General features: G+C 37.3%; 1 protein-coding gene and 1 pseudogene across 18 annotated transcripts in view; both read left to right on the forward strand.

Annotated features, from left to right (window-relative positions):
* RBMS3 (RNA binding motif single stranded interacting protein 3) overlaps window positions 1-23,699 on the forward strand; it is a 1,083,479-nt gene that overhangs the window by 492,088 nt on the left and 567,692 nt on the right. For 4 of the 17 annotated variants that reach the window (XM_079935193.1, XM_079935203.1, XM_079935205.1 and 1 more), the window contains exon 1: window positions 14,393-14,729. The exons of 10 other annotated variants lie outside the window; for them this stretch is intronic. In XM_079935193.1, coding sequence (XP_079791319.1) covers window positions 14,553-14,729 — 177 coding nt within the window. In that variant the 5' untranslated portion in view covers window positions 14,393-14,552. Of the gene's footprint in view, window positions 1-6,132; window positions 6,623-14,391; window positions 14,730-23,699 lie in introns of those variants that run through there. 3 more of the 17 variants (XM_079935202.1, XM_079935206.1, XM_079935197.1) reach the window with 2 other exon arrangements.
* Window positions 23,135-23,532, forward strand: LOC307192206 (large ribosomal subunit protein P1-like; annotated as a pseudogene). Its single transcript has one exon. The product of its transcript is annotated as a large ribosomal subunit protein P1-like (transcript).

A 23,699-nucleotide genomic window follows, 5' to 3' on the forward strand; every position in this document is an offset into this window, starting at 1 on the left:
ATTGTGGTTTGTTTGTCTTTTATAAAAGAAAGCTGAGAGAAGCACTCCAGGAGTGAGGAGATGCTCAAAAGTTTCAGACACCCATAGCACCTTGGCTTTAGCCTCATGGTCTCAAAACAGCTAAAGAATCTCTAGCCATCACACCCTGATGACATCAGCATCTCGAAATGACCATGTTCCAAGGCCCCACTTAAGCCGAGAAGAGAGGAACAAAAGCCAAAGATTTGTGCCGGATGAGTCTATTATTTTGATTAGAGAAGTAAGAATTTTCCTGAATACTTGCTCAGCCGACTTCCACTTATATCTTTTTGGCCAGAAATATCCTGAAGCCACTCTCAGCTGGAAGGCTGCTAGGCAGGGAAAGAGGTAGAAGGAAGGATGGAGGCTGTATCAGGGAACCAACTGTGTTTGCCAGGTATCCCAAGAGAATAGCGAATTTTATATATATATATATATATATATATATATATATATTTTAAAGAATGGTTGGGTGGAAAGATTATAAAATGGAAAGGTATCTGTGGGGGTCCCTATATATGCATCAGATTATTGTATTCAGGTTTTAAAGAAATAGAGCAAAAGGATAGCCCAATTTTTGTCAACTCAGAAGCAGAAAAGTTGTACAAGCAGAACACTCAGCTCTTAGCAATAATTAAAATGTTTAAAAGTCTAGTTGCCATCTCTTCTGTGGAGAAAAGCCTGATAAACCTACTAAGTCAATGAAATGCTGTTGTCTCTAATTAATTCTGAGACAAATAGTGAATTCAAGGAATATTTATCGGGTATCTACTAAGTTCAAAACACTGTGCTGACGCCATAGGAATTCTGACACGTGCTACAACATAGATGAACCTTGAAGATGTTATGCTAAGTGAAATAAGCCAGCCACAAAAAGGCAGATATTGTGATTCCATTTATATAAGGTACCTACAGTAATCAAATTTATAGAGACAACAAGTAGAATACTGGTTACCGGGGCTGGGAAAAAGGAGGATGAGGACTTTTTGTACAATGGGTACAGGGTTCCAATTTGGGATGATAAAAATATTTTAGAGACAAATGCTTCTGTGTACTCACAACAATGTGAGTATACACTTAAAATGGTTAGAATGGTAAATTTTATTCTATGCATATTTTACCATAAAAAATTAAGACAGAAAACCAGAAAAAAACAAAACAAAAGCAAATTACCTGCTGTCAAGGACCTTACAATTGCATGGCAAGTAGGAGAAGTACGCTACTTAACTTTAGACCAGATGGAGAGTAAATAAATAGCCCAAAATGGAACCAGTGTCTGTAGGGATCAATAGGTTGAAAGATCCTATTTGGTCAGCCAAATGAGGTCATTCTTCTCCATTCCTATGACCTTTCATCACTTAAGATGTTTCTCCATGGATGTGTTCAAGTTTTATGGGGAAAAATGGTAGGAATCATGGTGAAAAATACAAAGAAGACCATACATTTCTAACGGAGAATTAGTAGATACATTTGCCCGGAGCATGGGGTATGGACTATAAATAGAAGAGTTTGGACTGGAAAGTTCATTTTGGAGAATAGGTGAATACTAAAGTAAAATGATCTATGCAAGTCTTTGTGTCATTAGAAACCACTGAAGCTTTTGGGGTAGGATATTGATGTAATCAGTATTGCTCTGCACTCAATTAGAGAAGAAGCAGGGCACATAGAGTGAGGGAAGGAGAGCAAGATGCAGTTACAGCTCTTGATTTTATCTGCTGATGTCATATGGGGTCAGACAGTGAAGTTCAGTGGTGATTCAGATTTGAGTCCAGTTGACTGGTCTTGTCCTTCCCCCCACCCCCCAGCAGTCATACCTGAGGAAGATAATGTGTTAAATTCTATTTATTTCAGTAGCATGGCAAACAAGTAACAGGAAATACAGATCTGCTCTGGATTTGGTATTGGGAATCATTGTCCCAAGCATTACAAGCAGGAGAGAGAGAATTGAGAAAGGAGCCTTTGAGATATGCCTTCCTGGATCACATGGCGGTGAGGGAGGTGAGGAACAAACATCCCCAAAAGGACAGAGTTGGGCAGTCAAACACATTGTGGACAGAAGGTAGAAGAATGGAATGTTGGAAGCCACAGATGTAGTTTCCAGAATGTCGAGTGATATGGAGTGCAACCACTTCCAAAATCTGAGAAAGATGACAACTGAGAAAATCCCACTGGCTTGGGTGATCAGAGATCTCAGATCTCACCGTACAGGGCAGGGTGATCCTAGAGTGCTTACAGCACAACTCAGATGAGAGGAGTTTGAGAAGGGGAGCAGATTGAGGGAATAGAAGAAACACATGGGGATGACCCTTTAAGGAAGCTCAAAAGTTAAAGAGAGAAGATGAAAACAGAGCCTTGGGAGGAAAGCAGGATCCAGTGAAGGATATTAAACACTGGAGAGACCTTAGCATTTTGCCAGGAGCCAATGTAGGAAAAGGGAGAGATTAAAAATTACAAGAGAGAAAGGAGGGCAGTCAGAAGGGGCAGGAATATTTGTGGGAGCATGAGAGGAGGCCCTTATAGCCCTACACTGGCCAAGGTTGGAAGAGACCAGGGAAAATCAGAGGAAGAGTTAGGAGTTCCAGGTGGAAGAGTAAATGTCATAATGGCTGAAGAGATTGCTTTAAAACCTAGGTGAAAACAGCAGAGTAAAAACAAGCAAGGAAAACCCATAGAAGATAATATGAGGAAGGATAATAACTTTCACCATTTATCTTCCAATGCTTGTGTCACTGGGTTTCTGCCATCTCTTTTATTTTTCCAGCTTTATTGAGATATAACTGACATGTAAAATTGTGTAAATTTAAGGTGTGGAACATGATGATTTGATACACGTATATATTGCTAAATGATTACCACAATAAAATTAGTTAACATATCCATCACCTCACGTAATTACAATTTTTGTGTGTATATCATGCGAGAACATTTAAATTCTACTCTCTTAGCAAGGTGCAGGTATATGATGTGGTGTTGTTGACTGTAGTCACCATGCTGAATATTACATCCCAGAACTCATTCATCCCTTTCACCAACTTTGTTATCTTTGTCTTTTTGATAAACAGCTATCCTAAAAAGTGTGAGGTGATATCTTATTGTGGTTTTGATTTCTGTTTCCCTTATGACTAGTGATGTTGAGCACCTTTTCATGTACTTGAGGACCATTTGCATGTCTTGTTTGGAAAAATTTGTATTTAAGTCATTTGCCCTTTCAAAAATCAGAATTCTGTTGCTATTGAGTTGTGTGAATTTCTTATATATTTTGAATATTACCCCTTATCTGATATGTGGTTTGCAAATATTTTCTGCCATACCTTAGGTTGCATCTTCATTTTGTTTATCACTTGATCATTTCTTTGGCTGTGCAGAGCTTTTTAGTTTGATCTAGTCCCACTTGTTTATTTTTGCTTTTGTTGCTTGTGCTTTTGTGTCATATTCAAACTTGTTCTCAAGACCAGTGTCTAGGAGCTTTTCCCCTATATTTTCTTCCAGGAGTTTTATAGTTTCGGGTCTTACCTTTAAGTCTTTAATCCATTTTGTGTTAATTTTTGTGAGTGATGTAAGATTTCATTCTTTTGCATAGGAATATCCAGTTTTATCGACACCATTTATTGAAAAGACTATCTTTTTCCCACTGAGTATTCTTGGATCCTTTGTCAATATTAGTTGACAGTATGTGCATGGGTTTATTTCTTCTGGGCTCTTGATTCTATTCATTTCCATGGATCTATGTGTCTGTTTTAATGCCAGTACCATACTGTTCTGATTACTATAACTTAATAGTATAATTTGAAATCAGGAAGTGTGATGCCTCTAAATTTGTTCTTCTTTCTCAAGCTTGCTTTGGCTAAATAGGGTCTTTTTTGGTTCCATATAAATTTTAGGATTGTTTTTTCTATTTCTGTGAAAAATGCCATCAGAATGTTGATAAGGATTGCAACAAATCTGTAGATTGCTTTGGGTAGTATGGACTTTTTAACAATATTAATTCTTCCAATCCACAGCACAGAAAATCTTTCCATTTATTTGTGTCTTTTTCAATCAATATCTTATAGTTTTCGGTGCACAGATCTTTCATCTCCTTGGTTGCATGTATTCCTAAGTATTTTATTATTTTTAGTACTATTACAAACAAGATTATTTTCTCTGTTTCTCATTCAGATGTTTCATTGCTGATGTATAAAAATGCAACTGAGTTTTGTATATTGATTTTGTACCCTGCAGTTTTACTGAATTTGTTTGTTAGTTCTAACAGTTTTTCCATCTCTTTAAATTCAGTGGAAGGTAAATGTGCTCAGTGTTTTAATCATTTCATTAATTACAGTTAAAGAAACTCTGAAATCTCAATAAGAACTGCCAAGAAAAATGAAAGAATCCATGACTGAATCCTAGCTGAAAAAAAAATTAAACTAAACAAACAAATAAGTGAATAAAGAAAATGCATAAATGTCTATAGCAACTTTATCCATAATTGTCAGAACTTGGAAGCAATCAATGTGTTGTTTGATAGGTGAATGGATAAATAAACTGATATATCCAGACAATGGAATATTATTTGGTGCTTAAAAAAAATGAACCATCAGGTCAGGAAAAGACATGGAGGAACGTTAAATGCATATTACTAAGTGAAAGAAGCCAATCTGAGAAACCAGTTATACTGTATGATTCCAACTATAGGATATTTTGGAAAAGGCAAACTATGAAGATAGTAAAAAGATCAGGGGTTGAGGGGAAGGAGGGATGAATAGGTGGAACACAGAATTTCTAGGGCAGTGAAACTATTCTGTGATATTACAATGGTGGATATACATCATTAAATATTGGTCCAAACTCATAGAATGTAGAACACCAAGGGTGAACCCAAATGTAAACTATGGACTTTGAGTGACAATTACTTGTCAATTCAGGTTTATTGATTGTAACAGATCTCTCACTGTGGTGCAGGATGCTGATAATGGGGGAGGGTGTGTGTGTGTAGGGCAGGGGGTATGTGGGACTCTGTACTTTCTGGTCAGTTTTGCTGTGAAACTAAAATGCTCTAAAAATAAAATCTATTATAAATAATACATAGTACTGGATATAAATAAGTCAAATAGAGTTTCCAGAAACATCTATCACTCATTGTTAAAAATATCCCATATTAATTACAAATTATTAAAAATGTTATGTTCTGTATTTAACATTGGTTCAACAAATATTTGAGCAAGATTTCACCATATCACTGGTAAAGTTAAGTCATAAACTATTATGTGTACTTCTGTGAAAGAGACATGAAATCTAACTCAGGCCTCTGCCTTTACAGTATGTGCATCTTCAGTCTAACATTTGTCAGGCAGGGTGGAGGGTTGCAGAGCAAAGCACCTTTTCATCATGAGAGGGTATGTGATGCCCTCATGGATGCAGAGCTTCAGGAAGGAGGATTGCTTATGTTTACTACTGCTTATTTAAACCCTGGGCAGAATTTAAGAAGAAAATTTATAACCAAACTATGTTGGCTTTTAATTTAAACAGTGATAATCACTTTAGTGTCATAAAGGAGCATAGATGTGTAATAATGACATCGTTGGAAGTTGTAAATGAAACTGAGGCATAGAAAGATTTCCTTCTTTCAGAGACTGCTTATAAGTAAGACTGAACTTGAATTTATCCTTTAAACTTTCTTAAACAGAGAAACTCCCTTTAAAGAAAAACTTCTGCGCTGTGGTTTTATTCTTCTCAGTGTTCAGACAGCTGCTACAGTTCTTTTCTCTCTTGTGGTCATGGTATGACGATTAATTTTTTTAACCTGGAAGAGGGGAAATTGCTTCAAATTAAAGAAAGACAGCTTTGAACAAGTTGCCCCAGAGTGAAGCATTTTAAACGTCAAGCATGTTAGTGTAGCTGCCTATACTGTAATTTGGATAACAGCACAGACACCAGGCTGGTGTGTGTTACTTGTTGGTTGATAGCCACTTTCAGTGTGCTCCACTTTATGCCATAGTGATGACTTTACAGTGCCAATGATGAAAAGAGTTCTTAGTAATATACTGAAGACTAGGCTTTTGGATATATATCTGAAAAATAGTAGATGCTATGGCCCTCCAATCATTAAAGACAGGGGTGCAGGAAAAATTATTATAATGAAGGAGGAGGTTATCTGAAATGTCTACAACCAAGAATTCAAGTTAGGACTGAAGATTCCAGCAGAATTGTATATAGCCAAATACACAAACAGCTCAACTGCCTGTGTTCGAAATCAGTCAAAATATTTCAAGGCATTGCATCTTATTTATTTTTGTATTCCATGCAGAGAGTTTTGTTCAATAAATGTTCCACGAGTGAACAAATTAAGCAATGATGTAGGTTTTTATAACACCAAAAACCAAAAATGTGACTAACATAATAAAGTAGTTGTGAGATGTGCTTTGACTATCTTTTTTGTTTTCTAATCGTGCTAGCCGTGGGTTAACTATATTGATCTTTTCAGAGAGATCTTGGAACTGTTTTCCCATTTGATGGCAAAGTAGTCTCGAATAGAAGTATAATTGGTCAGAGATCAGAAGATTTTGGAGGCCCCCCTGTATAACCTGTACTGACTCCAAAAAGAAGCATATTTATGGATTTGGAAGTGAGATTAAATTTTATATTTTTCACGGGGTGGGGGCAGCGCTCTACATACACAGTTTGCAGTTTGTGGCACAGAACTTTACAGCAGAGGATATTCAAGCTGGGTCAATAAAGAATTCAGATGGAGGGCTATGAAAATGAATTTGAGTTTATTGACAAAGTAACTCCACAGTTCCAAACAGGGAGACAAAAGCCACTATGATCTCCTACAATAGCTCTTTATACTTTATTTACTGAGCATTTAATTTGTACAAGTCCCTTGAACAGTGAAGAAAAGTATAAGATGATCCTTTAATGTTTTATAATAGGAGAATAAAAGGGAGGGGGGATTGAGCTGTTGATCATAAATCAATCAGATATGTCCTATTCTCAAGCAAAGTAAAAGATTACAAAGTTACAAATCAAACAAACAAACAAAGAAGCATACCTAATCTCCTACTTTCCTATAATTCTTTCAGAATCATAGCTGTATTTGAATGTATTTCCTTATCCTGACAGGGAAGTGCCCAGCTATGCCAAAGCTGGAGTTTGGGAGGAAAGGTCAAAGGAAATAAATGACATGACTTGAGTGGTTTCAGTTCTTTTCCCAAAAGCTATTGGTCTCATATATTTAAGGTACTTGTTTAGAGCAAAACATGTGGAGCATCTGCTGTCAGTTTAAGTTGAAGGGTGGGTGAAGGAAGCGAATATTGTGTGTATCCAACCAGATCTGGCTCTAGGTAGAAGCAGTGGAACGGCTCTAGGGGTCAGCTTTACCTGGTTACCTGAGTTGGAGAAAGCTGATCTAGGACTTGTAAAAACGGTACCTCCAACTCGAGGCCCAATCCATTGTGAGGCTCACAAGAAAGGCCAGACTTGAGGAAGCAATGGGATTTCTAGAAGGACATTCCAGGGCTGTTGAAAACTTTTTCCCGGGCAGCATGATGGTCGCTGGAAATTCTCTGGAAAGCCCATGGTGAAGTGGCTGAAACAATGAAATGCAATTGAAGTTGGGGAAAATCAATCATTTTTACTTTTCTCCTTTTCTGTCATTAATAAAATATGATTGCAGATATACGATTAAAGATCTTAATTGATAAAGAAATAAGTTCCTTATCTCTGCTTCTAACCTAGGAAAACAATAACTAATCAAACACATTTTAAAAGGTATACAAATCTGACCCCAAAGACAGCCGTGATGTAGTTCCCAAACTGCTCAGTGATTTCTCCTTTTTCCCACCTGAAACTTCTCGGTAATAGACATTTGGATTAGTTTTATGTTCTTTTCCTATTGACATAAAGTTATATCTGATATCAGCATTCTTCTCAACTGGACTGTGCAGTATCGTCATAGCCCAGATTGCAGTAAAGACCAAAAAGGTGTGGTGGAGACACTAACATCCCAGAAGTTAAGAGATGATGATTCCCAGGGGTGCTTCTTCAACGACCCACGATGAAGATGGAGTTTTTGTTTACTTCTAATCCATTGCAGCCTGATGCTTTTGTAAAGGATGAAACCAGACATTTGGATGTTGTGACTATCAAACTGGCATCCACATTTGTAAGCGTTCTCTCTCGATTTCTGTAATTGAACTTGTGGCAGACTGGACTCGGCTTGTAGACTGGCACCTGCTCACAGACCACACTTGGAGCCTCACTCATTTAGAGTGCTCTGTGGTTTGTTTTTGGGACGGTGATTTTCCCTCCCTGAAATTCTTTTCCCTATTTATAAAATGAAGTGGGAATACACTGAAATCCTACGATTCTATCCTTTTTGATAGAATTCTCTTTTTACTAGTTGTGCCATCCAGCCTATTATCTACATGGTCTCTGTTAGGCCCCATGTAAACAAATGAGCAAAGAGCATCTTTTAGTTGAGGGTTTACAGGCTCTATTTTTGCAGAGTTGTCACTTAATTGTCACACCATCTGCAAGGTAGTGGCTCTTTGGACCAGCTACTTTGAGGGAGGACATGACTGCCTGAGTAGCTCTGGACTTTCTAGGGACACCCCCCTTATGCCCCCTGCTGTCCCCTGAGGGCCCCAGGTGGCATAAGGATGGTGCCTTGGCAGGTCAGCCCGGAGAGATGAAACTTCCATTTGCTTCACTAACCGAAGTGAGAGTACTGAGTTACAAGTAGGTCAGTTCTGTAGATGGCAAAGCGCCTACAGCCTGAGGTCACTGGCTCCCTCTTCTCTCCCAAAACCTGTAGTGAAAAATACACACCCAAAGGTGGCAACAAAACCATCACTATAAAAGCTGTTAACTGTTGTAGTCTTGGATAAATGTTCAGCTGTGGAATGATTTTAATGCTAGACTTTTCCCCCACCCTCTCTGAATTTTAATGAATGATAATAAAAGGAGGAATGGAAGAAGACATTTATCTAGACTTAAAAGTCACAATAACCATGGGTGAATGATTGTGCTTAGTCACTTTGTGCCTAGAGTTTATGTTTTTAGGATGTGTTTTAAATGCTAGGACCAAAATCTAAGTTTTCATGGATTTTAAACAGTTTTTTTCAAAAGAAAATTAGATCATAATGGGAACGTTGGTGATTCTTCATGAACAAGTTATTTGGAAGGCTCCATGCTGTTTCTAAGAATTCAAGATGGTCACAACTTTCTGTGAGAAAATAGATACTGCAGATAGGCAAACCACTGTTGGTGCTTTTAGTTACTGACTTCCAGACTTTGTGTATGGTCCTGCGCCCACGTTAAAAAAAAAAATCACAGAAAATATATATGTCAGGTCATGCTCTTAAAAATTCATTATTCTTAAAAATCTAAGGAAAGAAAAAAACCACCAATACTTCTTAATCCATAAATCCTCTCATTTGTTTTTTTTAAATTGGTTTTGTGGCAAATCAGGGTACATGACTTTCATACTGAGCCTCATTGATTTTTGATATATTGCAAGTACCCTTGGCCACACATGTGGTCATCATGTATGTTGGGTAAGGTAGGAACAGGGGGAGTGTGTACTAATTAGATGAATGAGTCATGCAGGAACACACACACAGATTTGCTTAAACACATCTTGCTTAACTCAATCTGCAAATTGTATGGCTATTGTTCAACTGTCTGATTCATTTGTCACTGACAGCAGTGGGGAAAATTCAGCCCTTTCAGCTATATTTGCAGTCACTCAAGGTGTACCTGGTCAGCTACTGATTGATTTGGACAATATACTTTGTTGTTTTGGTTTTCCGAGTTTCCACTCTTAGGAAAAGTGAAGAGATTGCACAACTTTGGAATTTATATGCTATCTTGAAAGAGATAGATTAGATAGATTAAAACAGTACTTGAATGTCCTCACAAAAATTCCAACTGAATATAGACAAATGTTTTTCCTGCTGCATATCCTAGTTGTTGAATTTTAAAAAAGGATGTAATTTCTAGACTATTTTCCAGAGAGAGGCAAATAAACACCAGACTATATTTAACAAACCTTCAAGTTACACTGTCAGTCACTGTGATGTTTGCCTAGAGGCAAATTAAATATCTTCAGCACGTTTCTGAAGGAGACATTCAATCAGCATCATGATCTGCTCTCGATGTGTTAAACAGTTGAGGCTCATAGTTATGCGGTCTTCAAATTCATTCTGTTGAGCCTGACCTTAAGAGAATGTAGAAAAGCAATTAGTTTTAAACAGTGGGAGTGCCATCAGAGTGAAGGAAACAAATTACACAGTGGGGTGATATTTTTAGTGATTTTTAAGGAGATTGTTAAAAATGAAATCTGCACTAAAAGCTACGATTGCAATCTTTAAAGGTGGCACAGAGCAATGCATTATTTTCATACAGCTACACTCCCTAAATGGCACTCCTAGCCCCTTTCTGTGTCCTAATGAAAGGTAGTCTGGCTCATTAAACCACGTCACGACTCCCCCTGGATAATCAAGCCAAACATTTCTTACACATGATTTGTTGAATTCAACCCCTTTGCCTTGTCATTCAATTTTAGCAAACATTTACAGTGCATGCATCGGAAACCAAAACTGGGCTTTGCATTCAAAAATGTTGTTGATAACCCTTAACTAGACGTCTGTGTTTAGAATTTATGGTTACCAAACGGGAAAGGTGGGGCAGAGGGATAAATTAGGAGTTTGGGATTAACATATACACACTACTATATATAAAATAGATAAACAACAAGGACCTACCATATAGCAGAGGGAATTCTACTCAATATTCTATAATAACCTATAATGGAAGAGAATCTGAAAAAGAATAGATATATGTATATGTATAACTGAATCAGTTTGCTATACACCTGATACTAACACAACATTGTAAATCAACTATACTCCAATATAAAATAAAAATTAAAAAATAAAAAAGTCACATGTTTGTGTATTCACACACGCAGACATGCACAGTTTTTTGGCTTAATCATTTTGTTTTAGTTTTACTTTTTGTTGACAGGATTAGCAAAATGTCATTCTATTGAAATTTCACTTCTTTTTATTTAACTTGTAGAGCTATAGCTAAAATCGACAGAATTTTGAAATGCTCAAATTTGCTGTCTGTGTGTTATAGTCACTTACCTATATGCAGGTTTCTAATGCCAAGGAAGAAATGATCTTAATGTTAAGGGTGATCATCATAAAAATCATATTTATGAAAATCAGACACATGCTGTTCTCATAGTGTCCTGAGTGGAAGCTCTCACATGGAGAGCTGCCTGGTACACTCTGTAGAGCCAATGTAGATGCCAGTGCAGTTCAGTAATAAATTTATGAGCAGGAACAATACAAATGATCATGATAACTAACAATTACACGTGCTTACTCAGTCGCAGAGACTGTTCTAAGTCGTTCACATCTGCTCCATTCACTGAATCATCCTAGCAGCTCCAAGAGGGGTGTACTATTTTTAACCTTAGCTCTCAGATGTGGAAACTGAGGCTCAGAGATGTTCAATAACCTCTCCAAGGCAGCATGACCTTGAGGAAGCTTGTATGCAAACCTCAGCAGTTTTCAGGGTCCCATTCTCTGCTACTGTGCTCTATGGCTGAACATTAGGGGCAATTTTGCTCATCAATATACTCAGCATAATTTGATTAAAATATGAATAGTCAAAGGATGTTAGTACAGGCAGATACTATACACTAATTATAATTTGATTCAAATATGCAGATTTAAAGAATTATAATATAGGCCGCTGCAATATCTGAGTGTGATTAGGTTACATAGAGTCAAAGATCTCAGTCTAGGAAGATGCTTCCAGGGTCTCCATTTAACCAGGCACTTAAGCACTCCTACAGCCTCCTCTCTTTTCTCCCTAAGAGATAACTGAGTTAGACTCGGGCATCACACTTGCTTCTGTGGCTGAAATGACTCTAAGCACAGTCCTCTTTACAGTGGGTACAAATCAGTGTCCCCAAAGCTAGTCTGGAGAAATCAACATCATGAAATTAGGTTGTTGAGATTTTCTAGCATGTGTGTAAATATTCTCACTTGGATAATAATAGGATAATTCACATTATGAATGGAAATAAAATTAGTGAATAAATATTAATGTCTTTAAGAGACAGTGCAGAACTTAGAGAAAGCATTTCTAAAAATAGGTGCCTTTTTGAAAACTGAGTAAATAAAATATTTTGGTTTAGTTTGCATCCAAATTACATTTTTGTTTTGAGTTAAGTTGGTCTTTGATTTTTCTGTAATACCTTCATATCGCTAAACAGTTCTGACATAATTCTTCAACGTTTTAAATATATAACTATCATGTTAATTAGCTCACTCGGTCAGAATTTGGTTTAAATAACAACATGATCTTGGGTTTACTTCTCATATGGGTCAAAACAGTACATCTATGTGTAAGGATACAGAATCCGGAGCCAGACTTCCCGGGATATAAGACCAGCTCTAACACGTCAACTGTGTACCTAATGTTTATATGCTTCAGTTTCCTCATCTGTATAATGTTTGGAACAATGTATGACACACCACAAACACTATAAAAATGATGATTAAGGGAAAAAAAAGTCCTCAAGTTTAAAAAGCAATCATAATCTCATTCTTGGTACTAAATTGGTACAGAATAAACCATTTGATAATGGTGTTTAAATTACCCTTAGGGAAATTATATGTGTAAATAGGTACAGATTTCTGACTCTCTAATGTCATCATATACATTATATTTTTATTCCTTTTCTTTCTAAATAGTGGGATGAACTTACAGCAGCAGATCCTAGCTCTTTTGAAAAGCACGCATCTCATATAATCACTAACACAAAACAATTGTTTTCTTCAGAATATATATAATACAGAGTTGAAGAATCTACATCAAAAATGCTCAGCTATGATGAGGCTGAGATTGAAGCCCTTTTCACAAAAGATGTTTTGTTATCTGGTGGATTTATATTGGACAGGATTGCCAACTAAAGTCTCTTCCCTTGAAGGTTGCAATGTTGCATAATTAGTTTGCTGTTGCAGTCAGATGGCTAACAACCTTTATTCTAATCCCAGTGCAGAATGAAATAGACTCTCAGAGCTGGAAGGAACCTTGAGGTCACATAGTTCAACTTGCTTATATTATAGATGAGAAAACAGCCTCTAGCAGATTAAATGTCACCCAGCAAGTTAGTTAGCTGTCCATCAGGATCTCGGAAAAAAGTTGCATTTTTAAGTGGTTATTTCAGTTATCTGTTTCTGCATAAAAATTAGCAATAGATAACAAAGTGGCTAAAAACAAGTATGATATATTGCTTATTAAATTGTTGATTTTTTTGAATAAGGTTGTGATTCTCTGCATTGACCTGGTAGGCTTTCTGCTCCATGTGGTGCCACCTAGGGTCACTTACACAGATCCGTTTATCAGGAGCTCTGTGGAGAACCCTCAGTTGGGGCACCTCAGTTCTCCTTTCCATGGCCTCTTTCTCCATATGCTGTCTTGGCCTCCAGGGACTCTCCATGGAGCCTCTCTCTCCTGCAGAATATTCTGTGACTGAAATGGCACATGTTTTAGCCTTAACTCTTAACATAGTCTTCCTTTCAATGACTACACATTATTGTCTTTAAAGCTTATCTGTAAAAACCCATTTCAAGAAATTATGCTGTTGGGATAATTTCCTTACAGGATGGTGGCCGTGTTACAAGACAATGCATCTCAAGAGAATAAATCCCAATGTATAAGTGGTTATCAAAACGACTTGTGTCAAACTTACGGTTAACCATTGGTGAAAGAAAAATATTATGGGCCAGACCAGCATAATATGAGGCGGCGTTATAATAGAGTGTAAATTATGGAAGATGTGTTCATTTGGAGCTACCCATGTGCCTTCTGACCATGGTGGCAGGTAATTTATGTGGTCAAAGTCAAAAGAGCAAGTTGTGAGAACACAATATTTTAACACATAGAACTGATGCTTCTCTAATTAATTTCTTGCATTGCTTCACTGAAACAATCCTACAGTAGACTGTAGGACTAGGATGAAACTTTCCAGAATATGATAGACAACAGGAATATTCACATTGGCTTTGGCAGCTACTGTTTCTTTTTTTAATTGAAGTATAGTTGATTTACAGTATTATATTAGTTCCAGGTGTCTAGCATAGTGGTTCAGTATTTTTATAGATTATACTCCATTAAAAGTTATTACCAGATAATGGCTGTATTTCCCTGTGCTATGCAATATATCCTTGCTGCCTATCTATTTTATATATAATAATCTGTATCTCTTAATCCCATACCTGTATCTTGCCCCTCCTCCCTTCCTTCGCCCCTCTGGTAACCACTAGTTTGTTCTCTATATCCATGTGTCTGTTTCTGTTTTGCTATATACATCCAATTGTTTTATTTTTTTAGATTACACATATAAATGATATACAGTATTTGTCTTTCTCTGACTCCTTTCACTGAGTATAATATTCTCTACGTCCATCCACATTGCTGCAAATGGCATAATTTCATTAATTTTTATGGCTGGGTAATATTCCATCGTATATATGTACCACATCTCTTTTACCCATTCATCTGTTGATGGGCATGTGGGTTGCTTCCAAATCTTGGCTATTGTGAATAATGCTGCTGTGAACATCGGGGTGCATGTATCTTTTCAAATTAGTGTTTTCATTTTCTTCCAGATATATACCCAGGGGTGGAATTGCTGGATCAATCATATGGTAATTCTATTTTTAGTTTTTTGAGGAATCTCCATACTGTTTTCCATAGTGGCTGCACCAATTTACATTTCCACCAACAGCATATGAGGGTTCCCTTTTCTCCACATCCTCAACAGCATTTGTTATTTGTAGACTTTTTGATGATGGCCATTTTTGACAGGTGTGAGGTGATATCTCATTGTGGTTTTGATTTGCATTTCTCTAATAATTAGCAATGTTGCACATCTTTTCACATACCTGTTAGCCACGTATATATCTTTGGAAAAATGTCTATTCAATACATCTTCTGTCCATTTTTGATTGGATTGTTCATTTTTTTGATATTGAGTTGTATGAACTGTTTATATATTGTGGATATTAACCCCTTGTTGGACATATCATTTGAAAATATTTTCCTCCCATTCAGTAGTTTGTCTTTTTGTTTTGTTGATTTTTTTTTTTTTTAGCTGTGAAAAAGCTTTTAAGTTAAGTCCCATTTGCTTATTTTTGCTTTTATTTCTTTTGCCATAGGAGGATGATTCAAGAAAATATTGCTACAATTTATGGCAAAGAGTGTTCTGCCTATATTCTCTTCTAGGAGTTTTATGATTTTGGGTCTTAACACTTAGGTTTTTAATCCATTTTGAGTTTATTTTATATATAATGTGAGGATATGTTCTTATCTCATTGTTTTATATGTAGTTGTCCAGTTTTCCCAACACCACTTATTGAAGAGACTGTCTTTTCCCCATTGTATATTCTTGCTTCCTTTGTCAAAGATTAATTATTGTAGGGCTTCCCTGGTGGCGCAGTGGTTGAGAGTCCACCTGCTGATGCAGGGGACACGGGTTCGTGCCCCAGTCTGGGAAGATCCCACATGCCGCAGAGCAGCTGGGCCTGTGAGCCATGGCTGCTGAGCCTGCGTGTCTGGAGCCTGTGCTCCACAACGGGAGAGGCCACAACAGTGAGAGGCCCACGTACCATGAGAAAAAAAAAAAAGACTAATTATTGTAGCTGTGTGGGTTTAATTATGGGCTCTCTGTTCAGTTCCATTGATTTGTCTATTTTTGTGCCAGTACTATACTGTTTTGATTACTGTAGCTTTGTGGTATAGTCTGAAGTTTGGGTGGGTGATAACACCAGCTTTTTGCTTTTTTCTCAAGATTGCTTGGCAATTCAGAGTCTTTTGTGGTTACACATGAATTTTAGGAGATATTTGTTCTAGTTCTGTGAAAAAAATTCATGGGTATTTTGATAGTGATTGCATTAAATCTATAGATTGCTTTGGGTAGCATGGACATTTTATCAATATTAATTCTTCCAGGCCAAGACCATGGGACATCTCTCCATTTCTTTGTATCATCTTCAATTTCCTTCATCAGTGTTTTATAGTTTTCAGAATATAGGTCTTTCACCTCCTTAGTTAAGTTCATTCCCAGGTATTTTATTCTTTTTGATGTGATTTTAAAAACATTCTCTTTCTGATAATTCATTATTAGTGTATAGAAAAGCAAAAGATTTCTGTATACTTCATCTTTTATCCTGAAACTTTGCTAAATTCATTTATTTGTTCTAATAGTTTTTTTTGGTGGAGACTTTAGGGTTTTCTATATAATGCGTCATGTCATCTATAGATAGTGACAGTTTTACTTTTTCCCTTTTAAGTTAGATGCCTTTTATTTATTTTTCCTGTCTGATTGCTGTGGCTAGGACTTCCAATACTATGTTAAGTAAAAGTGGCAAGAGTGGTCATCCTTGTCTTTTTCCTGAATTTAGAGGAAAGAATTTCAGCTTTTCACCATGGAGTATGATATTAGCTGTGGGTTTTTTCATAAATGGCTTTTGTTTTACTGAGATAAGTTCTCTCTATATTCAGTATGATGAGAGTTTTTTTAAATCATGAATGGATGTTGAATTTTGTCCAATGCTTTTTCTGGATCTATTGAGATGATCATGTGATTTTTATCCTTCCTTTTGTTAATGTGTTGTATCCCATGGATTGATCTGAGAATATTGAACCATCCTTGCATTCCTGGAATAATTCCAACTTGATCATGGTGTATGATCCTTTTTATATGTTGTTGAATTTGATTTGCTAATATTTTGTTGAGGATTTTTGCATCTATACAAAATTAAAGATATTGGCCTGTAATTTTGTTTTTTTGTAGTCTTTGTCTGGGTTTGGTATCATGGTAATGGTGGCCTTGTAGAATGAATTTGGGAGTGTTCTGTCATCTTCAATTTTTTAAAAGCAGTTTGAGAAGGGTGGGTATTAGTTCTTCTTTATATGTTTGGTAGAATTCCCTTGTGAATCCATCCAGTACTGGACCTTTGTTTGCTTGGATTCAATTTCAAATTCAATTTCACTACTAGTGATTGGTCTATTCAAATTGTCTGTTTCTTCTTGATTCAGTCTTAGCAGCTTGTATGTTTCTACAAATTTATTTACTTCTTGTAGTTTTTCCAATTTGTTAGCCACTGTTTCTTTATTTCAGATAGTGAGATTCGATAAACCAGGCAGCTGTCAATATTTCAACATTTAAATATTCAACCATAAGACTAGAAAAAATATTTCCAATGCATATGTAATATAAAAAGTGAAGGCATGAGAACACAACTTTGGGTGTGATTTACCAAAAGAAAGAACGAGACTTCAGTGTGTCTTTTATTTGGGATGAAGATTATTCTGGTCTTGACCCTATAGTGAACTGCTGCAGCCAGTAACTCAGAAAGGAAAAAAAAAAAGTGCTTCCATTAAACTGGCAGCCTCCTAATAAATTTTGCCTATCAGCATGCACACACATCAGTCATGAAGCCATGTCTTCCATGAGGCTTCTCTTGGCCACTCTCAAGTCCTTGACACACACCTTGTCATTGACAGCTAGTATGCAAATTGCCTAAAAGCTCCCTTAGACTGATCTAGGCAAGGGAAGCCAATCTGTCAGTTCTGTGACACTTTCCTTTTTGGATCCTCATGTGGGAATATGTTCTTGAGACACCCAGTTGGATGAATTTGTGCCAGTGTCTGGAATCACCAACCTTGGAGGAAATTGTCACTTCTACTTTTTTTTTATAGACTTCAATATTTGATTTCCTCTTCCCCCTGCTACTAAAGAATAAAATTTAAATGGATGGGAAAGTTTTCTATTCTAAATAAAAAAGGACACATTATTATTTTATGCACAGAAGAAGGAACATGATGAGCCCTCTGTTTGGGAAATCATGATATTACTGGGTGTTTTCCAATACTGTGTGTGTGGTCTGCTCTTCACAGGAGAGAACACACAATTTCAAATTAACTGGAACTTGTCAGCTGTTGCTGATAGAGGTTGGAAGTTTTGGGGAAAAACAGTGGCATGACGTTATTTCAACAGGCCTGCCTATTAAAGGCATTGATTGGAAATGGCCTCATGATTCCTATCCCCTCTTTCTTCTTTTTTAAAAAAGACAACAATTACATGTAAGCAATTGGAAAAGGAAGTCTAACCCCCTTGTTCCAATGGTTTTATGAGCATACTCAAGTCTCTTGCCCATCTCAAGTTGAAATCCCAAGAGAAAAGTTAGAATTGGCAACAGCAGATTCAGAAAAGCACCGCTAACTATGATCATTGGTATCTGTTCATTATAAACAAACTTCTTTTATCCATCTGGTCTACCAGAATGGTCCACTCACGTTTCTTTCTAAATAAAGGTAGAGTGGCATAAAAGTAATGTTGGCCTCACCAAGCTGGGAAAGAAAACATTAAGAATCAGAAAATAGTTCATAGAAATGTACAGTAAATTATAATCTAGAACCAGAAAGATAAAATGTTTCCTCTTTTTGAAAAATTTACAATTCTATGTCAAACGATGTATGCAGGTATATGAAAGGTTTACGATTGGACAGGACTGATGCTTTTGATCATTTTGGCACCTAAATGGTTAATTTCATCAGATTTAGAGTCTGCTTTCTATTTTTTCAGGAAATGGTCCAAAAAATGGACTGTTGTTATTGACAGGACTACCAAACTAGTTATTATTTGCTAATAATGTTGTGTTAAAAGTCTAAGCAGAAAAAAAAGTCTGAGCAGAGCATCTTGCCATAGAGAGAGTAAAACTTTTACGCTCAACAGTGTTTGGATGAGCAAGATAATTATACCCTTGTCCACAGCAGATGCTCTGTTCTTCGCTTTGGCAGTTTCCCTGTTCAGTGTGCAAATAATTTTCTCCACTGAAGTTGGTGGCTATTTGTGACAAATATATTTCTTTTCCAGCAAAGAATGGATCTTTTCCATCATCACTCACAAATAGCCACTGAATGGAGTTTTTATTGTTTTAAACACACATGCAAATCTGATATGAAGCAGAAAGAAAGTTATGTTCATGTCCCATAGCCATCAGAGGATGTGATATGAAGAAAGAAGTTATTTACCAAACTAGTTGGAAAAATACATTGTAACAATTATTTCAATATCTTTATTAAAATCAGAATTTAAAAATTACGTCTCAGTGTTGATAGGCAAATGAATTTTTAATTCAAGTATACACAAGTTCAGTTTATAATGGAATAGACCTTTATTTACATATATTGATATTTACAAAGATCTTATGAGCTCTCTCTATCTCTGTATTTTTGTAACAGGCAAAATTTAGTTGATACATACATAGTGAGATCTAGAATATGGAGTTCACTTCCCTCACAGTTTTGACAGACATGTGTGACTGTCCTATGTTTGAAAAGATGAGCGTATTCTTGGCCAGTGATGAGTAAATATATTTCCATAACTTCTCTTGGCTTAGCCCAGCTGCTATAACTCTATCTATAAGCAGCAGGCTAGCAGGTGTTTGGCAGAGAGCTGCAGAAGGAGAAGAAAGGAGGGGATCTATTTTCCATGTCTCCTTTTTTCTGTTCTTCACACAGGCCCCCATCAGTAGAAAGGCAGGCACAGCCTCTCCTCAAGATGCCATGTTTTCACAACCATATAGCACAGCATACATTTATCTCATAAAACTAAGAATATAATTGGGGTTTAAGTTTCTGGATTATCCCTGGATCTACCAAGAACAATCACTATTGACAAGATTTTTATGGTAAAATTCAACATCTAGCAAATGATTAAGTACCAACTGAAAGACTGGTCCTCAGTACAGTAAGTCTCCTACATACGAACGAGTTCTGTTCAGAGAGCGCATTAAGTCCAATTGGTTCGTAAGTCCAAGAAAGTTAGCCTAGGTACCCAACTAATACAATCAGCTGTTTAAGTTCACACAAATAATACATAAAAAACAAACAAAAAATAAAACATTTTTAATCTTACAGTATAGTACCTTGAAAAGCACAGTAGTACAGTACAACAGCTGGCATACAGGGCCTGGCACTGAGTGAACAGGCAAGAAGAGTTACTGACTGGAGGAGGGAGAGGAGGTGGGAGATGGCAGAGCTGAAGAATCGTCAGCAATAGGAGACGAAGGGCAAGCTGCACTTTCACTCACGCCTGACGTTGATGGCACAGGTTCTGGTTCCTTGCTGGAACCAGCTGCACATTCGCCTCTTTGAAAGGTCACAAATTGAAGGTTCATATGTAGGGGACTTACTGTGTATACATAAGTGTTGAGGGTCAGGGCCCCACACCCTGTCCTCAACTCTCCAGTGTGCCAAGTCAGGGATAGCTACTAAAGGATGAAATACTGCACAGAATATTTATCACCAGCAGAGGCAGGAGGAAAAGTGCCCCTAGATAGAGCCTTAAGCAGGGAGGAGATAAATCTGCCTGTGATACAGGTTTCTCAGAGGAGGTGGAATTTGAGTTAGGATATGTAGGTTTTCTCCTACCAGTGGGAGCCAGGAGGAGGGTATCCCACATAGAACAAGAGCACTGATCTGGAGGCAGTAGATTCCACTTTGCCAAACTTTCAAACACCACGATTAGGTGAGATGGCACAAAAAAGGATAAGTGGCCTGTTTGAACATTGACATCATTTCTCTCCTCTTCGAAGTTGCAGCTGAAAAATAATGAACAATGCAGTATAGTCTCGAGAAGATACTAGACTGTGATGTACAGTCCTATTCTAATAAAGATCTAATAACTCACATACTTGTAAATATAGTTCTAGTTGTATGTAAGAGTCACATTGAGATATTATTGAAGATGGTATCAGGACACTAGGATTCTAGATGCGTGCAGGGTTAAATGAGATTAGTGATAACTTCTACTCACATGGCACTGCCAGGTCATTGTTATCTTAGATCTTCAGTGTGAGATTTTCACCTCTGTTTCCAGATGAAGAGAATTGAGTGTGTGTGGACCATTCACAGAACTGAATGGCTGCTTCAAATGACACATCCCAAGTTGTAAATAACTGGGCCAATGGTGTGTAAAGTTGGGAACTTCCTTCCCAGTTGAATGATCAATGAGGAACCAGGGACGTAGTCCTCCTGGTCTCCTCCTTCCTTTCACTTAACCTTCCCTGTACAGGCTGCACTCCGTCCTCTCATTTCTTTCTTTTTTAAATTAATTTTTACTGGAGTATAGTTGATTCACACTGTTGTGTTAGTTTCAGGTGTACAGCAAAGTGATTCAGTTATACATATACATATATCCACTCTTTTTTAGATTCTTTTCTCATATAGGTCATTACAGAGTATTGACTAGAGTTCCCTTTGCTATACAGTAGGTCCTTGTTAGTTATCTATTTTATATATTGTACTGTGTATATGTCAGTCACAATCTACCAATTTATCCACCCTGCCTTTTCCCCGGTAACCATAAGTTTGTTTTCTACATCTGTGACTCTACTTCTGTTTTGTAATTAAGTTCACTTGTACCATTTTTTTAGATTGCACATGTAAGCAATGTCATACGGTGTTTGTCTTTCTCTGCCTGACTTACTTGTCCTCTTGTTTCTAATCACGTATCTGACATATCTATCCTTTCACACCCTTCCCCTGTGGGAAGGAGCTTATATACCTTCAGTATAAACAACCAACTTGGGGATATTATTTTCTCTTTGTTGAGAATTTTTTCAGGTTTTATGATGAGGTCCATTTCTATCAATGTTGAAGCATTTTTAGTGGTTTCTGGGTTTATCCTCATGTCTGGTTTTTGTAATAAATACATACAAAAATGGGACTGTAATCACGTAAAGAGGAACTACCTGGTTAAGCAAATTTTACAAAATATTACAGAAAAAAATATATCCTTCTCATGAGATAGCCCAGAAAAGGACCACACACTTTTTCCATTATGTGTGTATAGCTGAATCTGTTTCTCACCTCACTTTCATTCTTTAGGAATTACCACCAGGGTCTCTTGGTTAAAAAAAAATGCGTTCGAACCCCAAACAAAGGAATATCATTCTCCCTCAAATAACTTAATTACTCAGAAATGCTTTTTGGCAAAACGCAGTTTCTAGCATCTTCCATCTCCCTGCAATTTATCCATACTCTGGATTACCTCATTCATTCATTCTGACAGGGAACTGTATTTGTATCATTGCCTGACAGATGTGTTACATGTTTCAGTCTTAAAATATTCGACTCTGAGCTCAGGGCTGCATACTTGGGGGATGATGTTAAATCAGCCTCGGCGTCGCACTGCTGCCATTGCGCCAAATAACTCAGGGGAAAATGATAAGGGTATAAAGAGATCAGTAAGGCAAGAGAATCTATGCTTTCAAAAGTAAGGCAAAACAGGAAAAAGACTCTCAGTGAAGCACTGGGGAGCAAGTAGAGCAAGAGCAGGCCGTGTTTGGGACACCCTTACACTGCAGTGAGCCATTACCCTGTGAGTAGTAAATTCTCTTACGTTTGCCTAACTCCTGTAATATAGTTCATGCTAAAATACAGCCATAAGACTCACCAGCACATCGATCAGCCTGGCATTGCTCTCTCTTCTCTCCTAATAGAATAAAATGAGAACATGCCTGATGAATGCCGTGCAGGACAATCCCAGGTCATTTCTATGGGAAGCCATCACCACGGAGCAGTCTCCCTGCTTAAAGAAGATCTGTATGACTCATATCTTTGTAAATGTGAAATATGCAAATACGCTTCTGCCCTTTGAGATGATATCACTCAATGGAGCTCTCATAAGTGCCTGGTTGTGTTGGATTTTTTGGTGGAAAACCAGCAAACCGTAGAAATTGGCAGTCTGGAAATGACGTCCTTTATTGAGTCATAGGTACTCAGATGTGCATCAAAAAGCAATCATTTCCTTTTTTTAGCAAAGGCATTGCATTATTCTAAATTTGAAAAAAAAATGAGAATCACTTGCAGACAGAAGAGAGGAAAATTTATGAACATTTGGAAATAAGATTTTTTTTATATGCTAATGATCACGGAGACTGTGTGAAGATGGTCCAGCTTTCCTCAGCTGCCGCTAAGGTGCTTGGTCCTTGGGGTGAGGCCCTCGCTTCATCCCGCAACTAGCACTGAGTCCAGCAGCCCCCACCTAGCCCTCGCCTACACCATGGCCTCCGTCTTGGAGCTCGCCTGCATCTACTCAGCCCTCATCCTCCACCATGATGAGGTGATGGGCACTGAGGATAAAATCAATGCCCCCATTAAAGCAGCTAGTATAAATGTTGAACCTTTCTGGCCAAGCTTGTTTGCAAAGGCTTTGGCCAGTGTCAACATCAGGATCCTCATCTGCAATGTGGGAGCTGGTGGACCTGCCCAGCAGGAGGTCCTGCCCCCTCTGCCACTGGTGCCCCAGCTGAGAATAAGAAAGTAGAAGCAAAGAAACAAGAATCTGAAGAGTCTGATGGTGGCATGGGCTTTGGTCTTTTTGACTAAACCTCTTTAGTAACACGTTCAATAAAAAGCTGAGCTCTAAAAAATAAATAAATAAATAAAAAGGTCCAGAGCCCTTGAATATCAGTTGAAGGAAGATACTCTTTAGCATTTCATGATTTTCTTTCTTTTTTTTTTTAACATTTGGATAAAGTGTGAAAATTAAGTTTTGTTTTAGGAAGATAAAGCTTAAGGTTGTGTGCAGGACAGATTACAGTATC

Source organism: Stenella coeruleoalba (assembly GCF_951394435.1).
Source record: "Stenella coeruleoalba genome assembly, chromosome: 10".
Lineage (NCBI taxonomy): Eukaryota > Metazoa > Chordata > Mammalia > Artiodactyla > Delphinidae > Stenella > Stenella coeruleoalba.